The sequence below is a fragment of the Sitophilus oryzae genome, unplaced genomic scaffold (assembly GCF_002938485.1).
Source record: "Sitophilus oryzae breed Bouriz unplaced genomic scaffold, Soryzae_2.0 scaffold_1297_pilon_pilon, whole genome shotgun sequence".
NCBI lineage: Eukaryota > Metazoa > Arthropoda > Insecta > Coleoptera > Curculionidae > Sitophilus > Sitophilus oryzae.
Window position 1 is genome coordinate 698112 of NW_022145945.1, and position 18051 is coordinate 716162.

The 18051-nt window shown below is 33.0% G+C and overlaps 3 protein-coding genes across 6 annotated transcripts in view; 1 reads left to right on the plus strand and 2 right to left on the minus strand.

Annotated features, from left to right (window-relative positions):
• Positions 1-33: 33 nt before the first annotated feature.
• On the plus strand, positions 34-7856 carry LOC115874514 (N-acetylglucosamine-6-phosphate deacetylase). 2 transcript variants are annotated; one of them, XM_030889668.1, is made up of 8 exons: positions 34-227; positions 655-912; positions 974-1245; positions 1302-1431; positions 4097-4185; positions 4351-4495; positions 6525-6701; positions 7311-7856. In XM_030889668.1, exons 2-8 carry the CDS (start codon positions 705-707, stop codon positions 7493-7495), a joined length of 1206 nt encoding a protein of 401 aa, XP_030745528.1. In that variant the 5' UTR covers positions 34-227; positions 655-704; the 3' UTR covers positions 7496-7856. The 2 variants fall into 2 exon arrangements, with proteins under 2 accessions (XP_030745528.1, XP_030745529.1); XM_030889669.1 differs by lacking the exon at positions 34-227 and adding an exon at positions 542-639 and having other exon boundaries at positions 689-912.
• Positions 7738-13572, minus strand: LOC115874513 (tudor domain-containing protein 3-like). The gene is made up of 8 exons (XM_030889667.1): positions 13442-13572; positions 13306-13390; positions 13186-13251; positions 12814-13129; positions 12349-12585; positions 11427-12160; positions 8612-8774; positions 7738-7921 (listed from the first exon to the last, which is right to left on the minus strand). Exons 1-8 carry the CDS (start codon positions 13468-13470, stop codon positions 7878-7880), a joined length of 1674 nt encoding a protein of 557 aa, XP_030745527.1. The 5' UTR covers positions 13471-13572; the 3' UTR covers positions 7738-7877.
• A 952-nt stretch (positions 13573-14524) lies between these two features.
• Positions 14525-18051, minus strand: part of LOC115874515 (high mobility group protein DSP1-like) — a 36902-nt gene continuing 33375 nt past the window's right edge. For all 3 annotated transcript variants that reach the window (XM_030889672.1, XM_030889670.1, XM_030889671.1), the window contains exon 7: positions 14525-16482. In XM_030889672.1, coding sequence (XP_030745532.1) covers positions 16375-16482 — 108 coding nt within the window. In that variant the 3' untranslated portion in view covers positions 14525-16374. The remainder of the gene's footprint in view (positions 16483-18051) is intronic.

Genomic DNA, 18051 nt, shown 5'->3' on the forward strand with positions numbered 1-18051 from the left:
TATTTACTAAAATAACTATCTGGTTTTTATTTTTGATGGCGGTGACAATATCTGAAATCTAGGTCAATAAACCACTCATTAATCTAAAATTTTAGATAAGATATTGAATGAAAAGAACAATAATGAAATATGTTTATATACAAATAGATTTGAAAAAGATTTTTATAACATTTTGTCTCAGTTTTATTTGTAGTGTATTTGTAGTTACAACGCATTGTTCTACCAAGGCAAGTAAAATCAATTTACTGAAATAATAAATAATTACATACCTACCCAGAAATATTTTTGTGTAATTGAAATAATTATCTAATTATAAAATTTGTACCATTTTTATTTGAATGAGAATTTAATTTTTCTTTACCTAATCGTCCTTGCATAATTTGACCTAAAAATGATTTAAAACGAACAAAATTAAAAATATACTCTTGTTCTTTATATTGTTTTAAGCAACAGTTAAAAAGAAATGGATATTTTATTTATTGTCTTGGATTATTTTTTTGCGCTTACCCGTTTACCTACCTGTTGTTATGGCTTGAAATTTTGAAATTCTTTCATAACCTCGAATAACAAGTTCTGTGGTTTTGTTTATTGCAATCATAGATTGCAATAGTTGTTAAAATATGAACAATTCCTCAACAGGTATTTTTATTTTAGTTTAGGAAACTTATCAGTAATCAGTCCCTAATAGATTACCATCAAAAAATATGGCAAAAGACGATAATAAAATCCAGCAATTCATAAATTGTAAAATACTAAGGGACCACAAAATAATACAGGAGGACATTTGGGTTCGAAATGGAAAAATCATTGACCCCGAAAAAGTATTTTATGACGAGAAAGTATCATCCGATTATAAAATCGACTGTGAAGGCAACATTATTGCACCTGGCTTTATCGAACTACAAATTAACGGTAACTACAAACAAAATTCGCTGTTTCGAAGCAGTTATATAAGTATTTTTATCTACTTTAGGGGGATATGGATTCGATTTCGCATTTAAAGACAATTCCCAAGAAGGAATCGATATGGTATCGAAAAAAATCCTTCAACATGGAGTTACATCTTATTGTCCAACCCTAGTAACATCCCCTGTAGAAATATATCATGAGGTTCTGCCCAGGCTTTCTTACAGGAAAGGGGGTCCTGAGGGGGCTACAATTTTAGGAGCTCACGTCGAGGGTCCTTTTATTAGCAAAGACAAGAAAGGGGCTCACCCTGAATATTGTATTCGAGATTATGATGATGTATGGATAGATCTGCCTATTTAGTTTATTAAAATTAATTTTAAATGATTTTTTAGGGTATATCAGTATTAGAAGAAGTGTATGGTAGTTTAGAGAATATTAAAATAATTACACTGGCTCCGGAATATAAAAATTCATCGAGTGTTATTAGGGAGTTAAGGAAAAGGAATATTACTGTGTCTCTAGGTAAGTGACAATGCAAAAAAGTAAATTGTAGGACTTAAAATAATATAATAATGTTTTTAAATATCACTAAATCAATACAATAAAACAGGATTCTGTATTTATACAATATGAACAAAGAATTTTTTATTTAAGGAGGTATAAGAGCGAGTATACAGGGTTTTTCATTAAAAGATTTTTGAAGATCTAATTTAGGTACAAATTGTTTTAAGTTACCTTTATTATTTATAGGTGCACAATTTGCTTATTTTCAATAGAACGCCCTGTATTTGTTTAATTTTTTAATTATATGTATAATTTGATACCCAATTAAACTTTTAGTTACGTAATCAAGGGCGCGATTTTTAAATTCATTGTTGCCAACCATGGAATTATTCGGCGACGGGCTGACTAACTGGAATTTAAATTTCCCGCTGGGGACTCAGGTCGTAGCTCTGCTGTAAAAAATGTCAAGTTGCCACATTTATTTATTTATTTCCTGACATTCATCTGACAGTGTCATTCATTTTGATGCTATTGTAGCGTTTTTTTATAAACATTACCACTGCGAACGGCAGCTTTTCATCGGAGAGCAGTCGTGGATAAGGTATTTCACTAGAGAGAAAACTAATCAATAACAATAAACAAAAAAATATAGATATTGGGCGCCAGGCATATACAGAGAAAGAAAACACAGTTGTATATTACTTAACACTAGTGACTATATTCATTCATGATGTATTCTGATGGTAAATAGCATTGTACAATTTTAATAATTATTATAGGTGGTTATATGTCGAGTAAAGCTATGTATGTAAATAATATTAAATATGTTCTTAACAATCTAACCACTAAACAGAGTCCGTACGATATTACTTAAGATGTACGTTATTGTTTAAGACTGAAAATATAGAAAATCTAAAACATAAAAACTAGAACGTAAATCTACACTTAGCTGTTCTTTATGTAATCTTGCTTCAAACAGTAGTAGCGTGAGGTGGTCTCGCATCTCTGCACTCGGCCATCTAATACAACAAAAGGGGCCAGAATGAGGACACCATGAATTGATACAGCCGTAACTACTAACTGGCTTATAGATGGGAACGAAGCAGCATGGGGCTCAAGCTACACCCACGCTGGGGCACTTTATATGTAAGATAAATCACTCCTACTGGGGACACTCGTCCACGGGACATCCGTCCATAAGATAATGGTACAAGGGAACACTACCCGTACTTTGGAATACTACTAGGACCTTGGATAATGCCTGTACCTTGGACACAGTCCGTTCATAAGAAAACGGTACAGGGGAACACTACCCGTACCTTGGATACTATTAGGACCTTGGATAATGCCCGTACCTTGTAAATAGTCCGTCCATAAGATAATGTACGTCCATAAGATAACGTACGTCCATAAGATAATGGTACAGGGGAACACTACCCGTACCTTGGACACAGTCCGTCCATAAGACAACGGTACAGGGGAACACTACCCGTACCTTGGATACTACTAGGACCTTGGATAATGCCCGTACCTTGTAAATAGTCCGTCCATAAGATAATGTACGTCCATAAGATAACGTACGTCCATAAGATAACGGTACAGGGGAACACTACCCGTACCTTGGACACAGTCCGTCCATAAGACAACGGTACAGGGGAACACTACCCGTACCTTGGATACTACTAGGACCTTGGATAATGCCCGTACCTTGTAAATAGTCCGTACCTTGGACCCTCGAATTACTTCCGAGGGCTCAATAATAAACAAAGAAACTGTCCTTTCTTCCGTGTAACATTCTGGAGGACAAAAGAAACGGGACGCCAACGTGCCAGCAAAATACAAATACAAGTTAAGTTGGGACATCCAAAACTCTACCCTGTTGCTTTGAAATAGCAGCTGATTCAAATTATACAGCAAGATAATAATCACCATTTCTAAAAGCCGGGATGGTTAGGTTAGGCTACAGAGCGCTAAAAGCCAAAGTGAGTCCACAGCACAGAGAGTTAACCGAAGCGATGTTGACAGCGCCTCCACAGAGCGATAACAGGGTTGTGGACTAGAGAACGTAAAAATTACGCCAAGCGCGTCAAATAAATTATCGGGCCTGATCGATAGGGAATCCGGTGACGATACGCCAGACATCATATATATCATATATAAAAAATACATGTAACGAACTAAAAACGTTACACTATTATAGTTTTGTATTATGGGTTTTCGGTTTAAATAAATAGTGTTGTCATACTTTAAGCTTGAAAATGTTCACTAGCAGACCTTGCAATCGAACATTGTTATTTTTAGAACCTCTCTTAGTGCGAAGAGTACACGATAGCTTAATAGCCGTAAAACTACTCATCGCAACTTTATTAGAATATTTTGAACGGGAAAGCGGTAGTAATTATGTTCCTTAAGTGTTGTTAAGGAGGTGAGTTTTGTTGATGTAAATAATAACTGTTTATATATTTATAATTTATTTATTTTTTTTCCTAAAATATTTTGGTTAAAAGAATATATATAAAGGTGGGCAACACTGTGCCGGTCAAGCTTAATCACGTGACTAAAAGTATATTTGGTATGAACTGTATGTAGATAATGCATTATTCTCAAATTATAAAAGAGTATGTCGTTTCTTTTAAAATATAAATAGGTACATATTATGCAACAATCAATGATTCTGTTCCAGGACATTCTACTGCTGATTTATTAACAGGAGAGTCCGCTGTAGAAGATGGAGCAAATTTAATGACACACCTTTTTAATGCAATGTTGCCAGTAAGTTAAATTATAGTTATTAGAGTTTGTAGCTTTCATGTATAAACTCCAACAAATTTAAAAAAAATATTTTTGGGACGTTTTTTGTTCTTTTTTTTTTGTTTTTAAATTAATATAATAATCTATGAAATATATAAAGCTTGTGTATATGAGCCATAATTTTAGTTTCATCACAGAGATCCTGGTTTAGTAGGTTTGCTTGCTTCAGATAAAATATCGGAAGAGAGAAACATTTTTTTTGGTATTATATCCGACGGTATTCATACACACCCGGCAGCTTTAAGGATAGCATACAGGGTGCACCCAAAAGGTAATTATCAATGTTAGAAAATACAAGGTAATTTCATTAAGTATATCTCTAACATAAATGCTGTAATACAGAGGACGTTCCCATTTGTAACAAGGGAACGTTCGTAAACATTCGCGAACGATGTTGATAACGTAGGAGGTGGCAACATTGCATTCTCTCGAAGCACTATAAACTAGTGATGGGAATACCGGTTCCACACGAGTCGCGTTAAAATAGCGACCGTTCCAGAAAAATACCGCGATTTTGTAACCGAGGTTCCGACTTTCAAAGTGTCGCGGTACTCGCTAAAAATATATCTAACTTTTTGTAGATTAATGTAACTTTTTCTATTTGTAGATTAATGTAACTTTTATCCGCCACTCATTTTCCAAATATCAAGTTTATAATTGTGTATAGCCAATCTATCTCATTTTTGGAAAAACGATGACATTCCTTGTTATTTTCCATCAATTTTCGTTTAAATAAAATCAACGGTTCATATTTATGTGTAATGCAATATAATATATTTAATGTTAAAATCAAGAACAAAGTCCAACACTGTCAAAAAAAATTGTTTATTGGCCTAACCTAACCTTAGAAATAGATATAAACAATAAAACATTTTAATTTTACACCATGCATTTTACACCATTTAAATTTTACACCATGCCTAGTACATACCAAAAATCGCTATTTCGAAAGTAACGTAGCGACGGGAGCACCAACGCCAGTAGTAACCGACCAAATCGCGACAGGCAAAACCGGAACCCTAGAAGCGCTCCAGCGACTGCTGGAACGAGTTCGAGCGTCAATAGTTAGTTACAACAGTGACCAATTACTTCTGTTCGCGACAGACGGAACTACGGCTCTAGGAGCGCTACAGCTGGAGCGAAGTTACGTCGCCGCCGAGGTCGAGCGTCGATAATCAGTTACGGCAGTTACCAGTTACTTCTGTTCGCGACAGGCGGAACTACAGTTCTATAAGCGCGACGGCTGGAGCGAACACGCGCGACGCTACGTACATACCAGTGCCAGTTACTACTGTTGGCGACCGACGAAATGGCGACGGTTGGAGCTAAACACGTCGCTATGCGGTTACTACGGTTCCAGCTAACTTCAAGAGCGATTATAAATAATTTATTTGCAAATTATAAATAATTTATAATTTTGTCGTCATTATGGTCGTCGTTCTTCAGTAACAGGTTCCTGATTCGTTGCGGAGCGCGACACGACGTTACAAAAAAATACCGCTCCAAAATCGCGTTACTCAAATACCGGCACATTACTACTATAAACTATTGATGTGTCGGTATTTGAGTAACGCGATTTTGAAGCGGTATTTTTTTGTAACGTCGTGTCGCGCTCCACAACGAATCAGGAACCTGTTACTGAAGAACGTCGATCATAATAACGACGAAAATATAAATTGTTTATAATTTGCAAATAAATTATTTGTGATCGCTCTTGGAGTTAGCTCGAACCGCAGTAACCGCATAGCGACGTGTGTCGCTCCAGCCGTCGCGCTCCTAAGGTCGCGATTTCGTCGGTCGCGAACAGTAGTAACTGGAACTGGTAAGTACATAGCGTCGCGCGATCGCGACCGCGACGTGTTCGCTCCAGTCTTCGCGCTCCGAGAGTCGTGGTTTTGTCTGTCGCGAAGAGATGTAACTGGTAACGACCTATACCGCGACGTATCTCGCTCCAGTGATAGTGGTCGCGCGACTGCTGGAGCGCTCGTAGGGTCGAGTTTTCATCTGTCGCGCTTAGGTCGATCCCTGTTGGCGTTGATGTTCCCGTTACAGTCGTTACGTTATTTTCGAGATCGTGATTTTCAGTAGGTCTAGGTACTAGGCATTTTTGATTGATAATTAATAGATGTTAGGTACATTAGATAGTTACAAATAAACACTTTTACAAAAATAAGAAAAAACAAAGAATATGACCGAAAAAAATGAAATTTGTAAAGCTACTTTCAATTGATTAAAAATATAATCCCAATTAGAGTTACATAGTTTTAGTCATAATATAAAGTTTCCAATAATAATTTTAGGTCTGATAATAGTAACTGATGCAATATCTGCTTTTGGACTGAATGAGGGTGAACATAAAATTGGCCAATTAGACGTGGAAATTCGGGACAATAAAGCCTTTGTTGCTGGAACTAATACTCTTTGTGGCAGTATCGCCTCCATGATAGATTGCGTGAAGAATTTTATGAAAGCAACAGGTAAATTCTAATTAAAATTATTTGAATTTCTGGAGAAACGGCCCAGCTATGTTGAAGCACCGGTTTCCGATAGAATACCAAAGTTAAGCGACGTTAGACAATGCGAAAGCATGGACGGGTAACCGTGTGGAAACTGTCGTACTGTTTATTTTCCATTACACACTGCTCAATTTCCCATTTTTTGTAAATGAACATAAGCTACAATATTGTTACGTTTAACGTCGGTTCCGTGTGGATAGAAAGTCTAATTTCTTTAAACACAATTTATTTTACACTAAGTAACAAAACAATAACGATGAAACTACTTAAAGAACTAATTACAACTTATTTACTATTTATCTAAAAGGAATTTATTTTTAATTTAGCGCGGCAATTGTGCGATCGACGATCTGTTTGTTTCTGTCCTCCTCAGGCCCCAGGCGTCGGTTTATGTATGAGAGAAACAGACAGTCTAGATTTTACTAGTATTTTCTATTTGCGTCTAGCCGCCGCGCCATTCTCTGTCTCTCCAGATTATTCTAATCGTTCTCGAATGGGGCCGGGGCATATTAATCCGGTTAGGTTAGAGTCCACACGTGTCCGCAACAATATAGATATTTATTTGTACAGATTGTTCCATGGAGTACGCTTTGGAAGCAGCGAGTCTTCATCCAGCTCAAGTCTTGGGTATTGACGATAAAAAAGGAACATTAAATTACGGTGCCGATGCAGATTTTGTAATGTTATCTGAAAATTTAGATATAGTATCTACGTGGATAGCTGGAGAATGCGTTTATCAGGAGAATTCCAAATAATCATTCCCATGTGTTTTATATTTTTATTGATTTTGACCTACATACAGTGTACTCATAGAAGTGTACTGGTATACCATAAAATGGTCGAACATAAAATTAATTGATTTTTGGTACACTGTATATGTACAAATGAAAGAAAGAGAGTTTTGATACCGCGCTTGATATTTGATGAGTCTATCTTAATTTCAATTATCTAGCTTTAATTTAAATGTTTTTATGTAGTTTTAAATGAAACAATCGTATTTATTTGGTAAATAATATATTTTTATATTGTCTTGTTACAAAAAAAGTTGAGAAACATAAATTAAATAGTTTGTAAAATGTTATAATTGATAATAAATAGTGTTAACAGAAAAATAAAGCTTTGTCTTATTGCTATTCGTTATTTTCTTGGCGGGCCTCGTCGTCTAAATTCAGTAGGCATTCCTAAAAATATGTTTTTTTTAATAAATAAATCCAAAAAAATTATATTAAAAAATTATTATTAATAAATATGAGTAAATAATGCCTTGTTTTTTCATAAAGACGTCATGTAGCTAACGACTCTTTAAAGAACCAAGGACAATTTCAAACAGGTTGAAAATTATACCATCCTGGACACTTCACCTGCGTGGTCTGTATTTTAATGCATGCGATAGAGATAAATATAAATGACCGGTTCACAGACAGAAACAAAATAAAAAGCCGTATACAGTGTTGCCGGTTTTTACATGTGTAGGAAAATGTGGGTTGAAAAAAATAAAAATTTCATGTATACTATAATCTAAGCTAAATATAATCTATTACAGCTATAGTCAAATGAGTAACTAATTATGAAAAATAAAGTCACAACCCTAGATGCAACATTTTTTATAAACACCTACTTGTGCGATTTGAAATTTTGATGCAAAATCCGGCAATACCGCATAGAGGAAATGTATAAACCCAACTTTTATCTCTTTTTAATACATTTGATTTTCCATTAAGCTGTCTACATCACTGTCTTACACGTTAAAAATCAGACCATGCAGTTTTGATGACCAGATCGGTATACGGCATAGAAACAATTATCATCGTCATTTCTAAGGTCACTATGATGCTATTTTTTTCTATCATGTATTATATGAAAATATTTACCTGAGAAATTATTTGTAGAACTATTTTGACCTCTAAACTGTTGATTTTTTCCGTCAAATGGACTGAAACAATCGTGTTTTAACACTTCTTCGATGTTTCCATAACCAGTGAACTGTACAGCGTAAGTTTTTTCCGTTACAGCTGTTATTATTGCATTGTACAACTAAAAAAATACAATTACTAAAAACAACATGATTTTATTATTCTTGTCAGTATATGTACTTCTAGCAGATGTCACTGAAGACGAAGTTTACTACTATTTAGTAAAATTTGCTTAAAAACTGCAGTGTGAAAATGTTTGTTTTTAGGGTTCCGTACCCAAAGGGTAAAAACGGGAACCCTAATACTAAGACTTCGCTGTCCGTCCGTCTGTCGCAAAGGTCTATCTTATAAACCGTTATAGCTAGACAGTTGAAATTTTTACAGATAATGTATCTATGTTGCCGCTATAAGAACAAATACTAAAAACAGAATTAAATAAATGTTTACAAATAAAAAAGTGTACTTTCATTAACCTTATCTTTTAAGTAACAATTTTACATAGAATCTTTCAAGTCCTCGGTGGCCGCGTGGTTACAGCGTTAGGACTTCACGCTGCTATGACGTTGGAGCCGTAGTAAGGCAGGTTCGAATCCTAGTCAAGGCGACTTTTTTTTTAATCGTTTTTTTTAATTTTTACATATTTATTTTTACTTTTTACATATTTATTATTGATTAATACAATTTTTAGTAATGTGTTTCTTCATTTTTTTTAATTACTTATACGCGCATTCAAAATTTCAGCTAAATGAATGGTACGGAACCCTTCGTGCGCGAGTCCGACTCGCACTTGACCAAATTTTTAAACTTATAAATAAATAAACTTTATATCAAGGAGTGTATAACTAGGAATACTGTTTTTTTTTAACCAAAATTATTTGTGGGTTTTTGGAAATTAGTTAGAACACATTCTGATACCAGTATTTTTGTATAGAATGACATATTATACTAAGGGCAAAGGTTAGTCTTGGGTCGAGATTTCCGTATGTAAGAAGAGTACAATGCATTTATAATGTACTGAACAAAGAGAGGACAGTAAACACGTTGCCAAACATATGAAATAAACCGAGAAACGGTGCACATCGCTAAGAGACGTGGAAGGGGATATAGCAGATTTGTCGCAGTTGACCGGTCGACACAATTAATACCTCTGTCAGTGCTTAAAGTTCTAGGGAAAGGTGTACGTCATGCGTTCAGCTTCACCATTTAATTACGTCTCGTGATACTTAATTTGTTTATTAACGAATCGTTGTAATTTTCCCTATAGCTTGAATTTTTTTAAGTGCAAGCTAGAAACACTTGCATTTTTGGTAAAAATAAGTAGAATTGAGTGGGTGTTCGATAGTGGTCGCGCTATTAGAACTCGGAATTCAAAAATCGATATCTCGAAATCTATTAGAAATAATAGATTGTAGTTTTTCCAAGAACTTCGTTAATATTTCCGCTGTATTTTCTTTGTAGACCGTATGTGAAAATCTTTATCAATAAAAAAATTACACGATTGCTGAAAATTGCTATGCTCTAAAAGTAAATGGATGGATTGTTTACAATTTTTGAATAGAAAAAACAACCTTATCGAATTTTTCTTAAGTAAACATATTGTAAAATATCCGATCTTGAAAATAAAAAAAAGTTTCAATGTCTAAAGTGGTTCTTGAGTTATGGCCTGTTATGTGTAAAAAATTGAATTTTTAAATGATCGCGATTACTGACGTTTTCTCGTTATAAAAAATGACACCCTAACGATATCCTTATAATTCCATTTCAGATGCTCAGAAACATGTCTAATGATTTTATCTAGTTATCTCTTGAAAAAAAGTCTTTTAAAAATAAACGGTTTGCGATCGTGATTTTACTTTACTTGATAGGGAAAGGCGTATCGGCAACGCCGCAACATCACACCGTCGGTCGGTCGCATTTCTCTCACTCCGACTTAATAAGATCCCTATGTGATTTACTTCCACACATGAAAATGCCGACCCAAAAGTAACAGTTGCCAGCACGGTATGTCAACGTTTGACATTTTCAATGAAAAAAAAATGCATTTTAAATTTCAATCTAGAGTGCCATGGCGATAATGTAACGACAATTTGACTCGAAATACCAAGTATGTGGTACCAAATTATTTGTAAAAAAAGACGTTTTCCAAATATGCTAATGAGCCACCCTCGTTCCATTTGAAAAAATTGAATTATGATTAAAAATACGATTTGGGCATCTTTTAACTGTCCAGAAAAAAATATTAGATAATCAAATTTGTTTTTCCAAAGCTCCTTGATTAAAAATGAATGGTTTTAACAATACATCCATGGCACTCTGTATTGAAATTTAAAATGTTATTTTTTTTAATTGAGTATTACAAAAGTTGACATATGATATGTCATTGTTGACATATGATATGTCATTCAATTCAGAATTTCACTTCCTAGCATATAAAGAAAAAAAATTACCGTGGGTGCCATTTAAAAAAAAAATTATCATTTCCGGAGAAACAGGAAGTGACCGAAAGTAATTGAATACGTCAATCAATCCCGATTTATGTCATATATTAACATACCAAATTTCGTTTATTTATCTGAAAAATTAAAGTTATAGGGGTTAGTCACTTTTCAAAAACACCCTGTATATCCGCTTAAATAAACTCACGTCAAATTTAATTCATAACCCCTGTCGCTTCTGTATGATTAGGTAATTTTGCAGTAAAAGATTCAAATAGGAAAATTAATAAATAAAATAGAAAATCTAAAGAAAAAAAAATATAAACCCAATAACTTACTTTTCCGTCTTCCCAATATCTCGCCATACACCTGTCACCTATCCTCAAATCATTACTAGGTCCATTCGGTACAGCATTCGCTTCCTGTTTTTTGACAGGACCTGCCAAATTCAGGTGTTGCTTCAAACTCCGACTGGCAAACTCATTATTAACCGACATTTTCGACAAATTTGCTGCCAAATTATGCATATCTACATTATTTTGAACATTGGCAGAGTTCTGACTAACATTTTGAGTTGGTTTTTGATTATCGTAATACTGCTGTCGACTAGTTGTTGAATTTGCACTATAGGAACCTTGGTTTTGTACTCTGTTTTGCACCGGTGGCTGTAATTGACTCCTGTCATTTCTAGGTCTGTTTCCTTGATATGAATCTGGCCTATTTCCGGTTGTTCGATTATTATAAGAACTGTCACCTCGATTATAATTAAAACTATTATTACTTTGTTCAGGTTTTCCGTGTTCGTATTTTTTATAAGGTTGGTTATTATTGTAGTTTTGATTAGTGCTTCTCTCTGAGTAAGGTTTACTTTTAGTTTCTTGGTTAAAGACAGGTTTGGTGTATGTGTCTTTTTTAGTTTCGGTTATTGGCAGTTTATCTTCAAGAAATGAAAATAATGATATTTTTTCCGATGGTTTTTGGAACTTTTCAAAACCTCCGTCCTCTTCTTTTTGAGCAAATTTCCCTTTTCTGCCTCTATCAGGCTGTTCTGGCCTATCAGGTCTACCTTTGCCTAAAAAATTAATTAATATTTCTTAAAACCAATAACTAAAGAATAGAACAATGACTAAAGACTACAGTAATAACCCTCTGGCACAGTACTAGCTGAATAGCTTTGGTGTCAACACATAACAATTTGGTTCTTGGTGTTATTGGTCTTTGTATTCCTTAGACGTTTTTTAAAACATAGACAATGCTTACCTCTATATTGCTGTTGAGTATTTTGTGTTGCCTGAACATTTTGCTTTACTCTGCCACCAAACGTCTTTTTTATAGCACCTGTTGAAGCTTCTGCAATGGCATCTTTGCGCTGTTGCTCGAATTCACTATTGCTATTGGGATCTTTGCTTTTATCCAAGGACTTAAAGGTTTTATCTTCGTTACCAGTTGATATTTTACAACCGAAAGCAACCCATGGAGGTGCGCCATCACTTGACACTATTTAAGAATGAATAATATTTAATTCTATTTTAGTATTTGAATATTGACAATTTGTATTTGAAGTCTTTCCTATAATATGTACTCTTCTATTGCGTATATCTCTAACAAACCAAGATTGTAGTGAAAATTTCAAACAGAAACTTAATAAAGGAGATTTTTCAAAAACTGGGTCAACCTGTATAAACAAAATTTAAAAATAAAACTTAGTTTCTGTGTAGTACTCACCATATTGATGATTTTGTTGTACACTTTTCGCTAGCAGCCATTTCTCATACAGATGTTCTACTCTACCACCTAAAACTTTGCAGTTTTGAGAATTTATTAATAAATATCCTGAAACTAGATTGGCATCGATTATAAGGATTTTCGTTCCTGGGGCTGTGTTTTCTCTACTTATAGAATTAATTACAGATATTTCTATGGCTTGTACATACGATTCTCCATCTGTTAAAGTTAGCTTCAACATCCGAGGTGCAAGCTGGGAGTTCTCTTTAGCTTTGGGTGCTGAGACATTGCGAATTTTTTGGATTTGAAGAACTATCTGAAAAGTACGATAATGAAATATCAATTGTTTAAGTATTATATAGATTTTTGTACTTTTTCAATACGCGATTTGGACAGGACACTTGCTAATACAGGTTTTCCTATGGATTTGAGATCTAACTAAAAAGATACACAGTTGATAACAAAACAACATACAAAACTGTGAATACTTACATTTAAGGCATTTTCAAGTAACTTCTTTTTGTCTTTTAAAGTACCATTTTCGCTAACTAAATTTATACCATCGGGTGACAGGTTCCTTAAATACCGTATTATTGGAATGATTTATTTACATAATATTGTTACTTACCATTCAGGTCCTAAAATATTGGAATCCATTTAAAAATTACGGAATACTACTAAAATATCTCAGTTATTTTTAGAAAATTTGACCATAGAATTAAAATCTAACCCCAAAAAACGAACGAATGTCAAGTTGTCAACTGTTGTTAGGATGTCAGTAGGATTTGAATTCCCGAATTTCGAATAAAAGAAAAAGCTTCAATAATTCATTTATAAAACACATTTATTGTATAATTCGAAAACCTGATTGATTTAGTTTATAATTATACTAGAATAGTTTCAACTATGCCCATTTTTTTTCTTAAAAATTTAAAATTTTTAAATTATTTTCAACCGTGGCTAGTTGACTTTAGCGCCAAAAATATTTTAGCGGGAAGTAAAAGTACTAAAAGGGAAACAGTGCCATCTAGCGGCCAATGGCTAAGCGAAAAAGATAAAGTTTTCTGTAACAGAAGTTACAGAGATCTTTCTTAACTAGCCAAAGAACCTACTACTCTCGGATAGATGTCACTGCAGTTGTCTTGTTAAAGAAAACTGTAAAATATATTTTTTTAGTTCAAGAAAACTCCGTGAGATGGTGCCACTTATATTTTTCCACAGATTTCTTCCATTTAATAATTAACCTATTGCTTCACAGATGTCACTGCAATTAAACTGTTGTAGAAAACTGTAAATTAGTTTTAGTTCTAAAAAGATCCACTTGGAGAAAAAGGGCGCTGCAAACTGTTAAAATTTTGATTAAAATGTAATTATCTAGTGACTTGGGTGTAATTTTTTTCAGAAAAAAAAAGAAAATTATGAAGAGGCATAAACATTAGAAAAGATAAAAAGGAAATCGGTATTACCAGGAAATCATTATAATTAAATATCAGGTTAGACATTTTCTCTTTTTCTATAAAAATAAACTTATTATTAAAAAGGAGCAACTAGTGATTTGCAAAGTTTATTTGGCCATATAGATTCTGACCAAATCAATTATCTTCTTAGAAACGTTTAATTTTAAGGAACCTCAGTTTAAAGAAGTTTAACTATAGTTATTTATTGCTATTTTCTACATTTTTATATTTTTTAGGGCAAATAAAACACTGAATTTTGTTGAAAATTTTATTATATTTCATTTTTCCCTAGACATTATAAAAACAAACATTGCTTCCTATCATCTGGCCCTACAATAAAACAGAGCAAGGGCTATTGAAGTGAAATGTTCCTTTTCCGTCAATCTCATTGAACCGACAAAATTTCTTAAATTTTACGGAACACATCACGAAAAATTATTAAATTACAATTAAACTAAATTGACTTAAGCAATATTAACTTAGACTAAAACATTTCACTTGAATATTTTATACATTTTCTTACATGACAAATCAATTATTATGATACATTATAGAGAAAATTAAACAGGAAATTAAGTAAAAACTGGCATTTTCATGAAACAAAAGTCTCATTCTTGAAAATCTTTGAGAATTTTCAAACATGAAACGTTCTGATAGTATTGTCCATCTTCTTTTATTAAAAAAATGTACAATAGGGTAGAAGTTCAGGGTTGTATCGCGTCACATTTGTTCTTACACAACTACCTATCCTATACATTTTATTTATCAGAACAATATTCAACAACACTAAAAATGATAAAAATATCTGCTCTGCTTATCCTATAGGGGAAGTATAGTAATTATGCTGAATTATATGCTTACTTAAAAGTTAAAAAAATAAGAACGGACCGAAAATTACCAATCCCCAAACTTTGAAAAAGCACTTTTAACAAGGCTATCGAAAATATTTCTCTAAAAATATCAAAAAACTACACTTTTTTGTACTTTGACTTGAAAAAAAAACGCACGCATGCATTTTTTCTTAAATTCGACGACCTTGAAGTTTAGGGGAGGATCGATTCTTTTTGGTAATTTTACGAGAAAAATACGAAAACATAGAGAACTTAAAAAAGGGAACAACTGTTTTTATCAGTTAAAAACCGTGTGCAAAATGATTACGGGAAATTGGAGAACGTAGCTCTATAGGCGATTAAATTACTTTAAATTAAATTAGTTAATTAAAAAAATAAGGGAAAGTGACATTGAGGTTTTGTACAGGATAAAAGGAGCGCAACTCATGTAAGTTTATATAGAACGCTCGCTATTATTTGGACACTGATATACTGATCGAAATGTCAATTACGGTTTTTAAAAAATCTAGTCAATTGGATAAAAATATTTTTTTTTTGTAACTGAACCAGCAGCTAACAATTTAAGTTATAAAATTAAATTACGTTAGTTAATATTTAAAAACAAAAAACGGCGTCACAGTAACCTATGAAATGACAATAAGAGGTAATTTAATATAAAATTTTGTCAAATAATATGGTACAAAATACTCGTCGAACGTAACTTCAAAGGCTCCCATAACACACGTTTTTTTTCACGTTTCGTTTAATTAATAAAGAAGAACAGTCTGAGACGGACGACGATCAGTATTTTGAACGGAAACGACTATACACTACTATACGGGGGGTGGGCGAAAAATAAAATTGAACGATATTCTAAATTTCTGAATCTCTTGCACGCAATTCAGTCTGTTTTCGACGTACAAGTCATAAGTACACACTGAGACTGGGGGAGGTAAAAAACAATAATAATCTTAAAAAACGAAGAGAAAAAAATAAAAATTACACCGCTACTGAATGTCTATTTACAAAAAAAGCCCGGGCCAAGAGACCAAAAACCGGTGGTTTGTACCTATCGTCTTTCTCGAAAATAAATACTAATAATAACTGGAATTTGATTAAACCAAGACTCTTTTTTGAGGTTATATTCGATTAGATTTGAAACGGAAAGACGATCGGTGCGAGGACCGGCGCGTGTGTGAGAATATTTGGGGGTCTTCGGCCCGGTTAAATAGAGGGAATGAGAATAGATGGGTGTGAAGACGCGCCACAGTGGTTTACTCGTCTTCGTCGTCATCTACGTCATCATCGTCCTCGGCGATGTCATCAGGTACGGCTTGCTGTTGAAGAGCGGGATTGTTCTTCTTTTTGTATGCTGTCATTTCCTGCAAGAATTAAAAAGATGACATCAGTAACCTAATAACAGTCTAAAACATACACAATGAAGACATCAAGTTTCTTTTTCAATGTGTTTCAAAAATCATGTGACATCTCTCGTGGGGAGATTCCTTAAAATACAGTAAAAATAAGATTTATTTTTTGTATTAACATAGGTCCGATTCTGGAGTTACAGTCTTCATTTTTATTCAATTTATTATAATTTTCTTCCAAGCGATTCGAATGAAATATTAAGGGTAAAAGTTACTATTAAGTGTTACATATTTTAAGTATTAAAAAAATGTCAACAGATTCACCACAGACTTGTTAATTCTGCCATTTGCGAGCTTTTCTGACGTGCGCTGCAAAACCCATCATCTGGACAAAAACTATTATAAACGCGAAAATTTTGTATGTGTAAATGTTTGTTACTCTTTCACGCAAAAACTACCGAATGTATTTTAATGAAACTTTACAATAACATAGCTTATACATCAGAATAACACATAGGCTATAATTTATAGATATTGTGATGTATTGTGTATGTCAGACGTGTATATGGGTTGTCATTGGAATGTTTTTCTATTAAAAAACATGTGTGCCACTGACTTTTTCTTTTCATAGCAAAATTGTATAGGCAATTTAATGCCGATAAAAAGTTGTCTCTTGATATTTTGTCGATTTCGATCTCATTGATGAGATAAACGCAATTTTATTAATTACAATTAATAAAATAATGAAATAAAAAGAAAAAAAATATTGAATCAATTTTATTATTAACTTTTATTGAAATAAAAAACACTAATGTACAGTGCTAACTACAACCTATTTTTTTTTAAGTTTTAACATCCCAGTAACTTTAAAGCTACATATTTCTGCACCCATTATTACTCAAATCATTAGGAACTTAAAGACATACCCTGTAGATTATTATAATATTTATGACTGACTTTATAGAGAGCATTATTTATCTAAAACATCTATTATTGAAAAGGCTATTGATTTTATTTAGTAAAATAAATGTATTTCCTTAAAAAGAAAATTAATGGCCATAAATGTTAATAGAAATATAATTATCACTCGTAAGTGTTTTTTTTTCTTTATTTACCCACATATTTATATATACATAGCTTTTCACAAATTAACAAAATTATCACAAGCAAATTTACAAAAATTTAACTAAAAGAATATCATTTGCTGGACCAGCTAGTAGGTACTGCACAAAATATTTTATTTATATTTACTTAAATAGTAATAAAAATAAACAAAAAAGCAATTTCGTGTTATTTCGAATTTTTAGTAAGACTAAAGCAAGTGTGTCTCCCTGTGACAATTAGAAAAAAAATCTGTTTGAAACAATTTCTCCAATTAAGTAATATTTTTCATTTAAGAGGTTTTTCACATTGTTCATAATTTTCTTTAGCGCTAGTATTATAATCAAGAACTGTTTAGTATTATCAGTTAATGACTGATCAAACTGCGCAAATATAATTAAAATATATTTAAAAAAAACATCCAGTGAAAAATATGTTCATACACATGATATGAGAAAAACTTGAATGGTAGTGATAGATACA

Coding starts and splice junctions, on each gene's coding strand:
- LOC115874514 (XM_030889668.1), top strand. CDS start 705: ATGGCAAAAGACGATAATAAAATCCAGCAATTCATAAATTGTAAAATA. Junction 4,186..4,350: donor TTTTTAATGCAATGTTGCCA/GTAAGTTAAATT, acceptor CCATAATTTTAG/TTTCATCACAGAGATCCTGG. Junction 6,702..7,310: donor GAATTTTATGAAAGCAACAG/GTAAATTCTAAT, acceptor TTATTTGTACAG/ATTGTTCCATGGAGTACGCT.
- LOC115874513 (XM_030889667.1), bottom strand. CDS start 13,470: ATGGATTCCAATATTTTAGGACCTGAATG. Junction 13,391..13,441: donor AATATTTTAGGACCTGAATG/GTAAGTAACAAT, acceptor ACGGTATTTAAG/GAACCTGTCACCCGATGGTA. Junction 13,252..13,305: donor TACTTGAAAATGCCTTAAAT/GTAAGTATTCAC, acceptor GTATCTTTTTAG/TTAGATCTCAAATCCATAGG.